At 23.9% G+C, this 19,157-nt stretch overlaps 2 protein-coding genes across 2 annotated transcripts; one reads left to right on the plus strand and one right to left on the minus strand.

Annotated features, from left to right (window-relative positions):
- Positions 1–391: 391 nt before the first annotated feature.
- Positions 392–5,924, minus strand: LOC113561331 (FAST kinase domain-containing protein 1, mitochondrial). Its single transcript, XM_026967675.1, has 11 exons — positions 5,878–5,924; positions 4,790–5,557; positions 4,419–4,705; positions 3,984–4,342; positions 3,520–3,841; positions 1,729–1,880; positions 1,420–1,662; positions 1,201–1,351; positions 1,004–1,127; positions 767–938; positions 392–710 (listed from the first exon to the last, which is right to left on the minus strand). The coding sequence occupies exons 1-11, from the start codon at positions 5,879–5,881 to the stop codon at positions 506–508; spliced, it is 2,787 nt and encodes a 928-aa protein (XP_026823476.1). The 5' UTR covers positions 5,882–5,924; the 3' UTR covers positions 392–505.
- Positions 5,925–6,385: 461 nt separating this feature from the next.
- On the plus strand, positions 6,386–18,143 carry LOC113560528 (ADP-ribosylation factor GTPase-activating protein 2-like). Its single transcript, XM_026966459.1, has 17 exons — positions 6,386–6,518; positions 6,603–6,698; positions 7,943–8,134; positions 8,333–8,464; positions 8,900–9,025; positions 9,093–9,209; positions 10,346–10,495; positions 10,579–10,709; positions 10,781–10,927; positions 11,277–11,592; positions 12,201–12,404; positions 15,958–15,992; positions 16,191–16,287; positions 17,072–17,247; positions 17,315–17,405; positions 17,470–17,724; positions 18,000–18,143. The coding sequence occupies exons 2-17, from the start codon at positions 6,624–6,626 to the stop codon at positions 18,108–18,110; spliced, it is 2,355 nt and encodes a 784-aa protein (XP_026822260.1). The 5' UTR covers positions 6,386–6,518; positions 6,603–6,623; the 3' UTR covers positions 18,111–18,143.
- The last annotated feature ends 1,014 nt before the right edge of the window (positions 18,144–19,157 follow it).

Consider the following 19,157-nt stretch of genomic DNA (forward strand, 5'->3'; position numbering starts at 1 on the left):
CACTGCCTAAACTGTTCAATAGTAAACCATGTTATTAATTCTTTGTAGGTAATATGTAAACATATATACAATACCCTTTGATCATAGTTGTTTATATAATTTATATATATTTTCTTCAGTCAAATGTCCACTTTCGGTAAAAACAGATTGGTGACAAATGTATGAGTTTCCTATAAAAACTACATAATTATGATGGAACATAAGTTATATAAGAACTTAAAAATAGTATTAATAGTAGGCATGAATAAAATTAATATTCTTCAAATATGTATTATATTGATAAAAAAATTACAACAACACTTTAAACAAAAGATGTTAATTTTTAATTATTGACTTAGACCAGCTTTCTGTATTCTACTAATTATAAATTGTAGTTAAAAATAAATTTATAACTAAGTGTATAATTCTATATTTCATTAAATGTATTGGGATAGGAATACATTTTATTAAGTATCAATAATGGATAAATACTCAAATAAATAAAATAATCTTTGAAATTAAATTGTTAAGGTTTTTCCCAAATTAAACTCTTTAAATAAGATAATTTAGCTTCTGGTTCAGTCATAAACATAGAATTCCATACAGATTTTTTAATCCATATCACTCTATAGCCAAGTATTTCCAAATGTCTTTGCTTCAATTTAGAAAGGCCTTTCATTTCATTATCAGTCTTTCTCAAATCTTTTTCATTTAGAAGAAGTAAAGTCAACCTAGTAGAAAAAGTATTAAGTGTAATAGTCTGAATATATAAAAAATATAATCTTACTTCTCGTTTTTGCTTGCACTGTTTAATTGTTTTGAGTCATTTAGAATTAATTCAAAATCTAATTTGTATCCATATGGAGAAAATGAGTTTGATTTCAGATAACCTTTATTTTTAATTAATTGGTTTATTTTTTTTTCCACGTCCAAATAAAATGAACCAGTGTGTTTAGGAACTAAAAAATATATAGTTAAATAAATTATTATTTGTATATTGATATTGTAATATACTTTTTTGTACCTAATGATTGGATTTCTTCACAATATTTAGTATGAAACCACGGTACATCAAATTCTGGATAATCAATACAAACAGCTCTATTTAATATCATTAATAATTGTCTTATTTTTAATGGATATGTAGCCTAAAAAATATACGATTCAATGAAAGTGATGATTTAGTTATTTAATATAATAAATATTTATAATAAAGTTAACCTTAGCATAACAGTTATTTAATTCATCATCTAATTTTTCTAAAAATTCAACACTAAATAAATAATCTTTAATGGATGTAGATAGACTATAAAAATAACATAAAGCAAGTGAAGCTCTCATGAAATTTAAACCAGACATTTTAAATTTATCCCTAAAAATAAAAATAAATTATTAAATCAAGTGTAAATTAGGTCCTAAATATAAACGTAGTGTTGCTACCTATTAATGATTTCAGTTGCATGAGGTAGAAATTCTATAAATTTTTCACTATTAATTCCGTATAAAAAAAATAGTGTTAATATTTTTTCTACATTTTCAGCTAATAAATATTCGTGATTTTTTATGAAATATTCCAAGCATTTGTCTAAGAGCTCAGCATCATACCAATCAGATGTAACTAAATTGTAAGTAAGTTCTCTTATACTCCTAGATGAAAAATCTTCAGATGTATAGTTTTTATACCTGTAAAATATTTTGTTATTAAACACTTTATAAATATAATGTTATTTAAAAAAATACTTTATTTACCCTTCAAGTATTTTATAAAAAAGTCTCGGTTCTTTAACATTATATCGATGATTATATCCACGATATAAGGAATTTAGTTGACTTATACTTAAATTGGGTTCTTGATTAATTATTTCTAAACATCTTTTGTTAAGTGCAGTACAAAGTCTCACCTTAATAATAGTTTTAAAATTATTAAATTTTATTAAGTATAAATATATAGGTATTATAGTAATTAACATCTGAGCTGTTTATATAAAATATAAGTAATTATGTTTAAAAAAAATAATGTATTCAATTCAGTATTCTAAAGATATTGCAGTATAATTATGTTTGTATATCAGTGTTCAATTTTAAAGGTAACAGGAAATATTTCAAACTCATAACTTTGATTCGAAGTTTTTTTTGTGAACAGCACATATAAATATATCTGTTTTTGATAAATTCTAATTTTTAACAAATTTTATCTGCACATGCGCACTAAAATAAAAATTTCTTAAATAGGAACCACTATTGTTCCTACTGGATTTGGACTGATTTATTTTTTTCTGAGCAACTTTGATCTTTACAGTTTTTTGATATCTTAAAAATTGACAGTTGAAAGTTTAAAATTTGGTAATTTGTAATTATAGGTATTATTATAATAATTTATTTTGATTAAAACTACAAGGTGTATTTATTATTACATCAAATTTATAAAAAAATATGATTGGAATTTATCGATAAATTATACCTACAAATGTATGATTAAGATAGAGCGTTGAAAAATGCGATAATTACAATTTACCTAATTTAAAACTTTCAGCTGTCCTAAAAATATCAATTTTGAAGTTATCAAAAAACTGTAAAGATCAAAGTTGCTAAAAAACATAAATCAATCCAAATCTAGTATCAATAATAGTAGTTCCTATTTAAGAAATTTTTATTTTAGTGCACATGCGCAGATAAAATTTGTTAAAAATTAGAATTTATCAAAAACAGAAGTATTATATGTCCTGTAAGCAGTAAACAACTCTAAATCATACTCAAAGTCATGCTTTTGAAATATGTCCAGTTACCTTTAAAATTGAACTCACAGAATACATATATTAATTAACCTAAAGATATAAATGAACTATCTGAACTGCCTTAAAATATAACAAATAATGTACCAATTGCCCTCAATAAATTATAGGTTAATGTACTAATTAATAATTGCATTTTTTGTAATTTTACTGATTTCTTACAATTCTTGGTTATAATTAATTATATTATAACTGTGGATTGGAATATTAATCATTAAATTTAATAACTTATTGATTTAGTATTTACTATTTAGTTATACCTCATTATATTTTTTAGGAACAATTATTAGTTTAAGTCTTATTTTTTAGAAAAACAATTTTTAGAATACTATTTTTTAGAGTTCAGAAATAATTGAAGCCAAGTATATTTATGTAAGAAAAATTCTGAAATCTAAAGCATTTGGGAAGAAAGGGAATAAATATAAACATTTATTACCTTTGCTTCAAATATTGACAATATCCAATAGTCACCAACAACATATGAAAAACCACATAAGTTAAATATTATGTACCTGAAAGTAGGTAAAAAAAAATTAAATTAATCTTGAATGATACATTATAAAATAGTGCATTACATATTGCACCTATAAGCTATTAATTATTTTAGTATTTTAGTATATTAATTAATTATATAACTTTTGATTCCAAACAGGAAAATTAATAAAGAAAATATATTGAATGCAATTGGTACAAAAGAGGTATTTAATTAATACTACAAATCAAAATAAAATAAATAAATACTACTTACATATTGATCTAAGAACATTGGCAAAGATGTTTTACTCTTTCGGTTTATAAATGCTGTATTTAGACCTCTACTAATAATGTAACAATCATAAATATTATATTGACCAATAGTATCTAATACTTTTTTAACCATTACTTCAGGCATTTCATACCCAATATTTTTATTAGGATAACTTATAAAAAATGAAAATATTTTACTAAATTTGGATGGAATTATTGCTGATATTCCATAATCTAATTCATCATTTAACCAATTGATCATTTGATTTTCAAATTTATAGTATCTGTATGTTCCAGACATATTGTTATGAAAGTTCATGTACCTATATTTATATAAAAAAAATAATTATCAAGTTTTCTAAACTAATAAAATACAAAAACAATAATAATAATATAAATATAATTAATTCCTTTACTCATTTCAATCTATTTATGCCACTAAAGTTGTATATTAAATATATTAACCTGTTACATATTCGTAATAGCTTATGATGTTCACGGATTGAAGGTTTCCCAGATATTAGCCAATCCAATACACTTGACCAATACGCATTGCAAATTTGTAAATCAGATGTTTTAAGATTTCTAATAATATTGAACAGAGGTCCAATACATAATTGAGAAAAACTATTGTTTAACAAAAATTGTTTTCTTAGCAAAGATTCTATATGTTTTCGTTGAGATGCAGATGAAGATGGTACTATACAAGATAATAATCGAAGTAAAGTGATATCAGTATCAATATCTGTTTTAGATAGCCATTTAGATGTTTCGTTGTGTATTTCCTCAAATAATTGATATGGTTCTGATTGTTTCACGATAATCTTAAACAATTAATAATTTCAAAAATAACTAAAAATCAATTTTAGATGGAATGTCTGATCAAAATGTATTCCATACCATTTGTAGTTGTATCATATCATAAAGTGCTATGTGTTTAATAACACCTCGTAAATTGAGCAACAAAGATCTAGTAAGATTAATATTTTGATTAATCCAGTAAGGACTATTTATCAGTCTCAGCACTTTCACTATACATTTAATTTTTTCATCATTTTGAGGTTTGTTCAACAAATTGCGTTCAATTATTGTAACAAAATCATCCATGATAGATTTATTTAAAAACCATGGCAAATTGTACAAACATATAGAAATATGTTTAATATCTTCGTAAGTGTCACATAAATCTACGACAACAAAAAATAAAAGTAATAAGTAAAATTAAAAAACATTTTTTAAAGTTAGTAAATATATATACATATATATATTACTTAATTTTTTTAAAATTTTTGGCCAAATGTCTTTTAGAATATGCAGACCCACAAGGTCTCTATGACTCACAAGTGTTACTGTAAATCTGGATAGTATGCAAGATTCTATTTCTTCAACAGGAATAGTCATTAATATTTTTTGCAGTCTATGCGATAGTTTTGTACTTACTGTACAATTAATATCAACTCCTATTTTATGTAAACACAATAAACTGTAAGATAAACATTGGATGTTCATGAACTCATAATGTTTTTCCATCAAATTCATTAAATTCAAAAAATCATTATTTGTTAAAATGTTTTCAAAACTATCCTCAGAAGTGATATAAGAATTTAAGTTTTTTTCAAACATGCATACTCTGTAATATATTATTTGAAGTTCTCTAACCATGGCTATAGCCATAGAGATATTTTTCCAATTTAATTGATCATTGTTGTTTTGCAACAAATCAAAAATGTCTTGTAAAGATTTACATTCACTTATTTTTATTGCCAGTATATCATTATTATCTTGTAATATAACATTTTTAATATCTCGTTTTTGTTCAATATCTTCAGAATCACTGTCAGTTTCATCTCCTTTAAAGGAACGAAAACAGTATTTTCTTTGAAATTGCTGAAGTGGAAATACTAATTTTAAAGGATTTAATTCATACAATTTAGTATAAATAGCATTATAATTTTTGATTTTATATCTTGTTGTTGTGTGAATAATTTTGGTAGTTATTTTTAAATTTGTACCAAATAGTTTAAATAATGTCATTTTACCTGTTAAAAAAAAAAAAAATTACAATATATATTCAACATTTTACTGTAGGTTACATCTTGATATTTCTGACCGGAATGGCAAAAGGTAAATTTAAAATATAACTGATTTTATTAATACAAATCAATATTTAAAGTGGTTAGGTGTTACAATTTACAAACATGTTTATTCACATTTGTGATTGCAAAATGTATTTTTATACTTAAGAAATTATATTACTAGTTAATCTGTATATTTTGAGACCACAGTTTTCAAAAATTGTTGAAACATATAGCATTATACTAATTATTAAACTTAATAATACAAAAATATCAATACTTACTCATTTATGTATTTTTATAGAGCACATGATAGAAATTAAAATAAAATATAATATTTAATTTCTTTTTACATATATCATTTACGAAGTCTTTATTCTGGTATTACACAATGTCAATATGAAAACTTTAATTATTTTTTAGCTATAGCAATTTTTAATCAATACTCATACTACCTATTTAATTATTTTACCACTTTTACTATTTAAATTTTAAATTAATTTTATTAATTTAAATTTTTATTTTGTGATTATGATGTTGTGACATGTGTTTGATAACAACATTTGATAATGATCAATCGTACCAAATTTTCAATAAAAATTTAAGATACTCTGTTAATTGATGACATCATCATGGTAAACGTCATCTCCGGTCATACTGAATGTATTTAAGATTCAATTTCATCTTATCAACACAAATTATAATTTCTCACTTTCTTAGGTTTCTCTGCTTAATAGTTAATATTATTTATTAGTTAATAATTAGTGTCATAACATTTTACAACTTTTCAATTTCTCAAGGTTTAACATTTTATTAATATAATACAATATAGCAAATAATTATTTATTGCGTCTTTTATAAAGTGTATTTTTGTTTTAAAATTTTCTTACATTGTTACCATTTATATTCATTAACATAATTACAGGTAACAGAAGATCATTAATTATTAAATTGTTATTTGCATGTAGTATAAATTATAATAATACAACATTATACAACATTGTTATAGTTACCATTTTTAAATATCAACATGTCGGAAGCAAAAGTTAACAGTGAAGACATAGAAATTGTATTTCAACGTCTTAGAGCATTGCCAGTCAATAAAGTAAATATTTTAATATTACTAGAAAATAAATAAAACTATATATAATAATATTGAAGGTGGAAAATAAATATTTTATTACTTTACTACCTAATAAAGTTTAGGCACTTTAATGTGTACAATTATAATATGAGTATATAATAAAGTGTGTGCAATACATTAAAAATTGACTGATATTACAATAAAATCTGGTGATTGATTACTGTATGTAATATATATATATATATATATATATATGTATATAAATTTAAATAAAATAATATCAAAATTTACATTTTATGTAATGAAGATGTTATATGAAATTATGTGATTTTCACTAGAAAAATTTGTTTGATTCTATTAGTTTAATTTCAGTAATTGAATAGTTTCATAGATGCTTATGGTTACTGTTTTTATGTAGATTAAAAGTAAAATATTCAACATTTATTTGTATCTATTAGTAATAATCTAATGTGTACCAGTAGATTTATAGTATTGAATGAGAATACTTAATAAATTCAAATATCTTTAAATTAATTGAGTACAATCAATATTCTAATATTAAGTATAAATTTATTGTTATTGTTCTTTAACTTTTAGAGTAAATAATAATTTATACAAATTTCAAGATCAAATTATTTTGAATCTCAGCCACTCTAATGGGAACAAATGTATTGATGAAACAGTCAAAAATATAATTTCATTCACACAATCATCCTTCTTATAATTTTTTCAACAAAGATATTTTAACCTTGATTAATAATTAATGTATTCTTAAATGGCTCCAATAGTGGCTGTCTTAATCCACTATATTGCACAAAATCAAACAAAATATTTATTACTGGCCTTTCCTTCTTGAATTGTCCAGAAAATATCATAATTTCTATACTAAGGATTGGCCATATTAGTCATGCTTAATTCTTCAATGCCTGGAGAGGACATAAAAATATGTATTGTTTGTGGGATCCATGTCGGAATCAAACATATTTTTACTGGGTATCATAATTACGCCAAGAACAGAAAAAAATGTTAAGCTATCGGAATTACTCACTTTATCATTCAATCAAATTCTTAATCACCTCTAATTTACTCAATAAGATATAACCCTCACTGATTTATCATCTAATATTTAAGTAATTTTATTATTATGTTTTATGCATCATTATACTTCTATTATCTATGCATGTAATCTAATATTGTCAATATAACCCATTCATTGTTGCAGATGGTTTATTTTAATAAAAAATTAATATTAATAACTGTTTCAGACATGTTTTGACTGTAATTCAAAAAATCCAACATGGTCAAGTATAACATACGGTGTGTTTATTTGTTTGGATTGTTCTGCGGTACATAGAAGCTTAGGAGTTCATTTGACTTTTGTAAGGTCTACTCAGCTAGACACAAATTGGACATGGTTGCAAATGCGACAAATGCAATTGGGCGGAAATTCAAATGCTGTAATAATTATTTTTATTTTTATTTCTCAATTGATTTTAATATTACAGTGGAACCTCGATAACTTGAATCGGTCTGGGGGAAAACAAATTTGAGTTACACAAAATTCGACTCACAGAGATTCTAGTTATCAAGGTTAACAAGCTTCCACATATACTTATAGCTTCTATATATGTGTGTGTGTGTGTGTGATATTATAGACAGTTTTCTTCAGGCAACATAATTGCATGTCTAAAGATGCACAACAGAAATATAATTCTAGAGCTGCTCAATTATATAGAGATAAACTCTTACAAAGTGCTAAACAAGCAATGAAAACCTATGGAACACAGGTATTTTATATCCTTAAAGAAGTTGTATTAATGTATTGTTATATGTTTATTTTTTATGAAGAAATATTATTAATATCTAATAGTAAATTAGCTATTAAAGTTTAAACTTTAGTTTGATATTTGTACAATAATATTATAATTATTACACTGTAATGTTATATTGTTATATGGTAAATTCTTTATACTTATTTTAAATTTTCAAATATTCTAAATTTTTGTCTGGAATATAGCTACTTTACCTTAATAAATTGGTATTACATATTTTGATTTGCTTAAATTATAAATGCATTTCAATATAATATTTGTATACTAAATATCTGGTATGAGTTATTTTACTAAAAAGACAAATTAAGCAGTATCCATATTCATGAAAAGAATAGCATATACATAACATGTTTGCAAGGGCCTTATCATTAATGTTAATGTTTTGTTTAGTTATTTTTGGACCAATCGCACGAAACAATTGAAGTGAAACCAATAGATTTTTTTGAACAACATACTACTAATGTTAATTCAAGTAATGACAACTTTTTAAGTAACAATTTTATGCCCTTTAAACAAGTATGTGCATTTATAATTTATGATAATAATTTATATTGATAAGTTTTAAAAAATATATTAATTTTAGGACAATGGTGATACAACACTTGAAGGAGGTACTAAAATCTTAAATGATGCAGCACAAAAATCAATAGATCATAAAACTTTATTAGGTGGTCGTCAAGCACATAGTAAAAGATCTGGTGTAAGTAAACAGTATATCTAAGAATTCTCGTATCATCAATTTTTTTCAAAACAAATTTTATATGCAATTTAGTTTTTTTAAATTTTCAAGATAAAATAAAAAAAAAATATTAAAATTGAATAAAAATAGACCAAATTGTATAGATATTAGATAATGTAACGTTGAGTTATTTTATTGATTTTTTCAATTTTATTAAAAATTTAATTTCACCTTCCATTTAATGTTAATAAATAAAATAAGTGAGGTAGATCAAAGAGTAAAATAAATGTTGACTATACTATTAAAATTTTTAGAAGTGTAGTTATATTTCAAAAATTATCTGTATGTTATTGGTGCGTGGAGGCTGGAGTAAACAAATGTGTTCCTTTATAGAATATTACTCATAAACAAAATAAAGCAATAGAAAACCAAATTTGTTCAACAATGGTGGAAAACACATTTACAATTTTATGATTGAGTAGTGAATAGTGAGTACTAAATAGAATATGTCAGGATCCCATATTTAAAGATAAATAAATTTTCTAATGAATCTACTAAAAAAAATTTTACATTCCAATCAATCTTAATTAAATCACTTTTTTTTTTTAAACATGATAATAATTATTAAATAATAATTTTGAAAAATTAAAAAACTAAATTGAATAAAAAAAATTAAATTTATACTATTAAATTGGACCTTTCTTATTAATTGCTGAGATACTAATGGTTATGTCGGAACTCCTGTGACTTACTATACCAAATAAGTAAAGTAAATGATTTATTATTTACTTAATAATCAAGTGTTTTGTAATATTCTAAAGTTTGTTTCTTAAAAAAATGCTGCTAACAGACTCAAGTAAAAAATTTTCTAAGTTACATAACTAATGTATGATAAAAAGTACATAAATTAAATAAAAATATTCTATTTAAAAAAAAATTAAGAGTTAGAAAATTTAAACAAAATGTGTGTAATACTGTTTATTATTCAGCATGTATCACAAAGCACCAATAATTCAAATGCTATTTAAATGTTAGAAACTATTATATCCTCTTAAAGTCTTATACACTGTGTTACAATTTTTTAATATATACATTTTAAAAATGGACTATTATCGAACAATTTTATGGTAAAATAAAATTAATATATTTGATTTCAGTTGGGAGGAAAAAGATTAGGTATGGGTGCTCAGAAAGTACATGCTAATTTTACTGATATAGAAAAAGAAGCAGAATTAGCTGATAAAATGAAATTTAGCGAACCAGAAAAAAAAAATATAGAAAAATCTAATGAAGACCAAGAAACTCAGGTATATAAAACTAAATATATATATATTTAATTTTTATGATAACCAAACTTACAGTTTAAAAAATGGGTTAATGATTAACATAGATGTCATCAATGAGGTTAGCTTATCATGATTTGAGTTTAAAGAAGAGTAAAGAAGAAGAAAAATTAAAACAAGTTGATCCTAAAAAAGCTGCTCAATTAGAAAGACTTGGTATGGGATTTACTTCAAAAAAGTATGTTTGATGTTTTGACTGTAAGTAAATAAGAATTTTGTAAATGTTATCTGTTATTTTTTTATTTATAGTATTGTTAGTCATTCAGCGTTAAATGATATGATGACACTAGATAAAGAAGTAAAAAAACAAATTACATTAGACCATAATGAAGATCAATTTTATGATTGTTTTGATGAAGACAAAACTCCTGAAATGATTTTAAAAATGATGAACAAGTAAGATTTGTATATTTTTGTTGTAATAATAATAATAATAATGTGTTAAAAAAAAAGTAATTTGTACTTTTATTCAGAATCTTAAATATTTAACATTCCATATTATATTAATCGATATTTTATAATTTATTATTTAAAGCTTTAGTTGCAGGTAAATTGTTATTCATTTTTATTGTTCATAATTTTCGTAAAAAAATGATAACTTTATACCAATTCTATTTACTTTTTTTGTAATATATACCTTTGGTAAAAAGAGCACAAAATTGGTTTTAAATTTACAAAAAAGTTCTTGCCAAATAGATTGGTTAGAATTAATTTTTTTTTTTTTTCATTTTATTTGTTTGAACAGAAACCGTCAAATTACCAGTGATGATTTTTTGGACTTTGATGATTCTATTAAAAGTTTAAAATTATCATATACGCCTTCCACTATTGATGTCATAAAAAATGATTGGGATAATATAAAACCAGCAAAAAAAATAAACAAAGAAGCTGAAAATGATAATTGGGACTCTTTTTATGAAAACTCTAATAGAAGACAAGGTAGAAATAATAGATCAACAAATTTAGTCTCAAAACCCGCAGAAAATAATGAAGCTTTTAAAAAATTTGGTGGAGCTAAATCAATATCATCTACTCAATATTTTGGTGATAGTCAAACACAAGTAAGTTAAGTTTATATAACATGTAAGACTGAAGGGAAAATTTTTGAATTGCTTCAGTTTGGTACTAGTAATTTTATCAAAGTAATTGAAGTACAATTTGGTACTATTAATTACAATTAATAGGTATTTGATTGTGTTGTTAATTTTCTATTGTAATAAAAAATAATAAATGTTACAAAAGCAATAGAAGTATTTTATTTGATTTTAAATTACCAATAAAAGTTTTTGGAATGTTATTTCCTCGCCTATGGTAAAATGTTTAAAAAAGGATTCCACTGTCCTTATATTTCACGTAATATAATTAAATTATTTTAATAAGATATAATTTATTAAAATATTTTTTTGGATATTATTTTATGTTATTTAATATAAATACATAAAAACAATTAACAAATACCATGAAGTATTTAGTAATGTACTTCAAATTTATCAATTTAATATTATAATATAATTCATGGTGTTATATTATAGTAAATTCATGCAGTATGAGAAAATATTGTTATGTATATGAAACTATATGTACCTCTATCTATCGAGTATTCATTAAAACAAAATTACTGCAATATTTTTACCATATTTTTTAACTATAATTTATATTTCAATTTTAGGGTGAGAAATCAAATCTTTCACGTTTCGAAGGAAGTGATAGTATTTCATCTGCTGAACTATTTGGCAGAGAAGAAATGACAGGTGTCAATTCTACATACCAACCACCAGATTTAGATGATGTTAAAGAAAGCGTTAAACAAGGTGTAACAAAAGTAGCTGGTAAATTATCATCTTTGGCTAATGGCATGATGTCATCATTTCAGGTAAAGTAATAAACATTCAAATTTAATTGCATGAATATATATAACAACATATACATTTTATTATGCGAATTAATATGTATTTTATTTGCAGGAAAAATATGGAGGTTATTAAAATTGTTGATCCAACGCATACAATAAGATATATCTAATAAATTATATTATAGTATCAGTTTTATATAGAAACATTTTGTAAATAATTATTTCATATTATTGTTTAAGTAATTGAATCAGTTTATTACATTGTTACAGTAAACTATAAAGGTAGTATACTCATGTATAAAATGTGTAAATAAAGTGTTAGAAAGTTAATTTGTTCGAAAATTTGTGACAGCATAATAAAATAGAAATATTAATATAATAACAAGTAATGATATATCAATTTATTATATGAAATAATATGCATATTATTATTTAAAATGTAATATAATTATATTCTAAAAAATACATTCCTGCCATCTAAATTGTTTGGATAAATTTTAATTTCTAACACATTGTTTTCCATTACTTGAATTTCTGAATTCTTACATATATACCCTTGCCAAACATTAATTTTATAGTATTATTTATTTCAAGATTATAATTTATGGACTTCTAAAAAATATACTTTTATTGCAAAATGACAGTTTTTCTTTTATTTATAAAGTACATAAACATCTTTAATTACTAACAAACTAAGTCTTTTTCGACAATTTTTTGTTGAGTATTCTAGTGGCTTAGCCCTTTCTCCATACATAAGTTTATTAAGTAAAATTAATAGTTATTTTTTCTTAGATTCATAAAAAATATATTTCTGCTATTATTATTTATCAAAACCTTTATTATTATAAATGAACATTGCTACCTATTAATAAACATGATAAATATTATAGTAGGTAATTGAAGTTGTAGCTTATAAGCAGTATTAGGAAGTAACTTAATTCTAAGTTTCAAGATATTATAACATTATATAATTACTTATAGTGAGTTATATTATATAAAGGGGTATAGTCGAAGACTAAACAATTCATATAGTTTGTAGCAGGGCTTTGCATCCAAAAATCAAATTAACCCAAATTAATTGCAAAACCTAAACCTGTATTATACAACGTCTGATTGAAAAATAAACACCCAAATTTAATCAAAAACCAGAATTAATATTTTCATTAACCTGAAACCCAAATTATTATTAAAAAAATGAGTGGCATATCAGTAGAAAAATAACTGATTAATCGTAAGTGTATGTTTTTTTTTTATTATATTTGCTTAAAAATCAATTAAAATTACTATATCATATTCATATAGAAAATCTCATGTTAATTGATATGAAACAAGGTTTTTTTAACACCCTAATTAAACATAATTAACCAAAATAAATTTACATTTAACCATAAATAAAAAATTGATTTACCTGAAATGCCCAAATCTAATAAACTAAATTTTCATTTTTACAACTTTCTGTAACTACCGTAAAAACTATAATAGAATAAATATTACTAGGTGTTAGATTTTTTTTTTAATAGCTTTCAATATCTAAGTTAATACAGCTCAACAAAATACTATTGATTATATAATAAAACTTTTTACTATACCTTTAATTTATAATAATGCCTTAAATTAAATTAAAAATGTTGATGCATATAATAAAATTCATAAAAATTTATAATATAATTTTCATTTATGTCTTAAGTTTCCAAAAATAATGTTTTTAAGTTATAATAAGATAACTAACATCATTATTTGTTTAAATAAGTTATTTTGTTTAAATTTGAATTTATTATAAATTTAATTGCTTTTATATAAATTTTAAAATGTTATGGTTTCAGTAGAAACTACTTATGAGGAATCTTTATTAATTTTTCAAAACTGAGATACAAGTATACAATATTCAAATAAAAATTTTTTATGAATTTCTAACTACAAAATAGTTTGATAATTTGAAAGTTTTTGGGATTTTGATGAAATGTGGCCATCATTATTTATTATTTTATTTGTGAATTAGCCATTTTTTACCACTATTATTTTTGTATTTATTATAATTATTATTTAATTGTTTTTATTGACCGTACACCACATAAGTAGCGTGTGTTGTGTAATACATTACAAATGATTACTGGGTATTTAAATCCTTTTTTTATATATATAATTCGAATATAGCCATCTCAACAATACCTACTGATTAAAAAAATATTAATGAATTAATTATGCAGATGCATTATACAAATATGAATATTAAATAAAACTAAGGTAGTCTGTGATAATAGGAAAATGTGCAAATTTTGGTAGTCTTAGATAACAGGATAGTGGTGTTTCACAAAATAACCACGATAGTCTTATATAACGGAGGTAGTCGCGAAAATAGCCGGTAGTCTCGTATAACAGGAAAGTACCAAAACATGTTGAATGTTTATAGCACAGACCTTAGATCGAGGATAATATTATATTATTATTCAAGTATTCAATATCCATACTTTCGAATGATAATTTCGAGTGATGTCTCGATTACTAATGATTTGAATCATTCGATTATGTCCATGGCTAATCCATAGCCACAGTTCGTGTTTAAAACATTTAAAAAAATAGTAGAGATAGAGAGTAGTTCACTATGATGGATGTGTTAAATTTGAATGTAACGACTGTTATCATTGTATAGGAAAAACAATTCTGAACGGAGATGATTTGTCAGTTAATAATAATTAGTTGGATATATTATATTATTACCTATATTTAAATTGTAATATATCGTTATTTTACGCGATTTGGTAAAAAATTAAATTTCATACGCTCATAAATTGTTTTCTATATTGACGTAGGAATATTTTTTTACAGTTACTTGAAGGAAAACTTATGGATAACCTTGTATTGGATTTTTGAAACTAAAGTATAAATCACAAAAACTTTATGAATTTTCAACAAATTCCTTGCAAATTTTCGCGATTTTGATATATTTTGTAATTATTTGAACTTTAAATGCTTATAAACAAAAATTGTGACTAACGATTTTTGATTTTTTTTATTACGATAAGTACAACTTATAATAAACCTTGTATTAAATTTTAAAGATTTTTTTTTGGATAGCCAAATTTTGGATAGCTAAAAATTCCCGTTTTTTCGTCATTTTTTCAGGGTTTTTCTCGATGCTTTTGAAAACTACTGAAAACTTTTGACCCTCCCCCCCCCAAAGTACCAACTAGATGAATTTTCCTTTTCAAAGAGGGGCTGAAGTCAAAAATCGAAGCATTATTACTACTCCAAAACGTGATGACAGACACAAAAAAAAAACACAACATTGTAAAATCAATACATTCATCACGCCATTCAGAATCAAAAAACAGTAAATATTTTTGTTATTTTTATACCTATCTGTCATTGTTTGTTATCATTTCTAAAATCAACGATATCATTGATAACATTACAGTGCATTTGTTATCCGTGATTAAAACGGTCACACTGTACCCGTGATCATCGGTATAACACTAACCTCAAATGTTGAATTTCAATTTTCAACACAACTTTTCTACACAGGATCGTTCTTTTTAGTGCACTAGTATTTACAGTCTACTTGTTGTGTCGATAGTTTGGATCCCGTTCTGCAAAAATGGTTGATGACAAGTGAGTAATATTTTTCATCCATATTAATCCACTTTACGTTAAGCCGTATTCATAATTCGTTTATGAATTCTGAAAAAGTGTTATTTAAACATTTAAAATTTGTCAATTATTGGACACCGAAGACCAATGCAAACGATAATTTCGTCTTTATTATGTCAATAAGAAATATTAATTTTGACGTTAATATTATGTTTACAGTGCTCCAAAAAGGCTTCCGGCGGTGCCGGAGTCTGTACTCAAAAGACGTAAGGCTCGTACAGCGTTCAAACTTAAGTCATTGAAGAAAGCTATTGAGGTATGTAGCAATAACATTAAACTAATTCCAACATTTAAATTGTCAGAATCATCATTGCTTCTAAATCTTAAAATGTTATCCACTGAGGGTATAATAATATTTACTCTATCATAAAATATTTGTCTTTTATTATTTTAACTTATTATGCTTACGTTTATTTATTTTAATATTATACAATTTGAATTGCACCGATTTAATTTGTGATGAAAATACTCAAATGATATACTTAGTTTTACTTAAAATGGATTTTTTTATCATGATTGCTTACAAACTATTATTTTGATCAGAATCTGTTAAATCTCATAAACAATATTTCTGTCTTGAATGTAATAAATATACTCTTTCTTAAATTAATCAAATTTGTACTTAAATGACAAACCTCTTTCTAATTATATCATTTAGATAACTAAACTTGTTTATTATACTTTGTTGGACATATCTAAACTTCTTTTTATACACTGAAACACTCTTTGGTTTTCTTTAATCAAAATAATTTGTTTATATTATACATTCCTGAGAAAGATTAAGTATGGGTAGTAATATATTATTTAGAACTTGTGTATTAATACAATTTTATTCTTACGTTGATTAGGTACACTAAAGAAAGTGTAAATGTTTTATTTCAATAACAAATATTAATTTTATATTACATCTGAGATTCAATTATGTACACTTGTTTTTTGTATTTTTAAGTTAATTGTTATGTAAAATATTTTTTCAATGCCTATTTTATTTAGTTGTATAGATTGACATTTCTAATGTTATTATTTTTTTTTTTCATTAGGAACGTAAAGAACGCGTAAAGAAAACTAAGAAGTATTTTAAACGCGCCGAAGCTTATGTTAAGGAATTTAGAATGAAGGAAAGAGATGAAATCCGTTTAGCAAGAAATGCTAAGAAAGCTGGTGACTTTTATATTCCTCCCGAGCCAAAATTAGCATTCATTATGCGTATTCGTGGGTATGTTTGCATTTAAAATCTGTTGGATTGTATAACATTTCTAATACATTTTTTATAAATATTTTAGTGTGAATCAAGTAGCTCCTAAAGTGAAGAAAGTATTGCAACTGTTCAGATTACGCCAAATCAACAATGGAATTTTCATCAAATTAAACAAAGTAATGATATAATTAAATGTAAATACTATGTATTATTTCTTAACTTTATTATTATTATTTTTAGGCAACATTAAATATGTTGAGAATTTGTGAACCATATGTAACTTGGGGATACCCTAACTTGAAGAGTGTAAGAGAATTGGTCTACAAAAGAGGATTTGCCAAAATTAAGGGCCAACGCATTCCAATCACTAACAATGAAATGATTGAAAAGAAATTGGGAAAATATGGTATCATCTGTACTGAAGATTTAGTTCATTGTATTTATAGAGCTGATCGTCGGTTCAAGTATGCGATGAACTTCCTTTGGCCTTTCAAAGTAAGTGTAGATTTTCAATTACTTGTTGTTAATCGTAATTGACGCATCCATGGTGTGACATCATTTTAGCTGTTGCCCCTTCCAAGTCGTCATATAGCAAATGATGAAGTGATATGTTGTGTTTTTCAATATTTTTATTGTTTAAATAATAAATACCTTTTTCATATAGATAATACGTATTATGAAAAATTAAGTTTAATTTATGTGTTTACATAAAGTAGTAAATATTCTTAAATTGTATACTGAGTACTGACTGAATTTTATTATTTTTCTAGTTAAACACCCCAACTGGAGGCTGGCGTAAGAAGACCAATCACTACGTTGAAGGTGGAGATTTTGGAAACCGTGAAGATACCATTAACAAGCTATTGAGAAAAATGGTTTAAATACATTAAATGTTTTACAAAAGCTTTTTTTTATTTTTTATTTTAATAATATTATACCTGATCCTATTTCATAACAATATTTCTTGTTAACTAAAAGAATATAGTAAGTTGTGATACAATTTAAGACAATAGGTATCTGTTATATACACAATTATGATTATAATGACTGATATTTAAATAAAACATAGGATGTCACATCAACAATTTTGTAATATTACAAATATTTATAATGACAAATAAGATCAATTGTAAAGTTATAATTCTTCATCAACACATTGTTTACGTTCTTGGTAGGACGTGTCTAAGTATATTTGATTATTTAAATAAACACAAGTAAGTAACCACCATAGTAAATTTTGTAAATGAATTAATATTTTATATTCAATATATTGACTAAGTATACTTGTCTATGTTTTAACTACACAATTTTACTTATTTCCATATGTTATGTCTTTTAATGATGTTATTTTTACTTATTAAATTCAATTTCACTACCACAAACTTTTTTATGTGGAGTTAAAACTAAGTGTTTTTGGTATGATAATACATTCAGTTAACACGAAGGCCTACTTAAAATATTTTAAAACTTAATGTCTAGGCTTTTTAAGTGTTAAATGATTTTTTTCATTTAGCCCCCCTCCCCCCTCTAATTTATTTTAGTAATAAAAACAATTCAATAAGTATATATCTATACATATACATATATTTACAAAATACTAAAATTATCTTACTTAAGTTAGATAACTAGGTTAATTCAGCTGTCTAAGACTGGCTAGACTTAATATAAAAGTTTCTTGAGGACCTCATACCCGCATGTGTTGTCTTTGTCTTACAAGCGCAAGACAGCAAATTTGCATTCAGAAAATTCAATTTTATGATGTTAGCTTTAATATTAAAATAAATTTACCTTTTATACTTCAAGTATATAATATTGTGTAGGGCATCTCATAGGTTTTTATCGATATTTTAATTTTTAAGAGAATTACCAGCAGTTTAAAGTTTTAATATTTTACATACCTATAACTTAAAAATTAAGATATCACTAAA

Source organism: Rhopalosiphum maidis, chromosome 1, assembly GCF_003676215.2.
Source record: "Rhopalosiphum maidis isolate BTI-1 chromosome 1, ASM367621v3, whole genome shotgun sequence".
Classification (NCBI taxonomy): domain Eukaryota; kingdom Metazoa; phylum Arthropoda; class Insecta; order Hemiptera; family Aphididae; genus Rhopalosiphum; species Rhopalosiphum maidis.

Bases quoted from the DNA above. Each gene is read 5' to 3' on its own strand.
- LOC113561331 (XM_026967675.1), bottom strand. The intron at 1,663-1,728 runs GTAAATAAAGTA...AATATTTTACAG, and splicing joins TTTTATAAAATACTTGAAGG to GTATAAAAACTATACATCTG. The intron at 939-1,003 runs GTACAAAAAAGT...TATATTTTTTAG, and splicing joins TGAAGAAATCCAATCATTAG to TTCCTAAACACACTGGTTCA.
- LOC113560528 (XM_026966459.1), top strand. From the start codon at position 6,624: ATGTCGGAAGCAAAAGTTAACAGTGAAGACATAGAAATTGTATTTCAA. The intron at 9,210-10,345 runs GTAAGTAAACAG...ATTTGATTTCAG, and splicing joins CACATAGTAAAAGATCTGGT to TTGGGAGGAAAAAGATTAGG. The intron at 12,405-15,957 runs GTAAAGTAATAA...TTGTGTCGATAG, and splicing joins GCATGATGTCATCATTTCAG to TTTGGATCCCGTTCTGCAAA.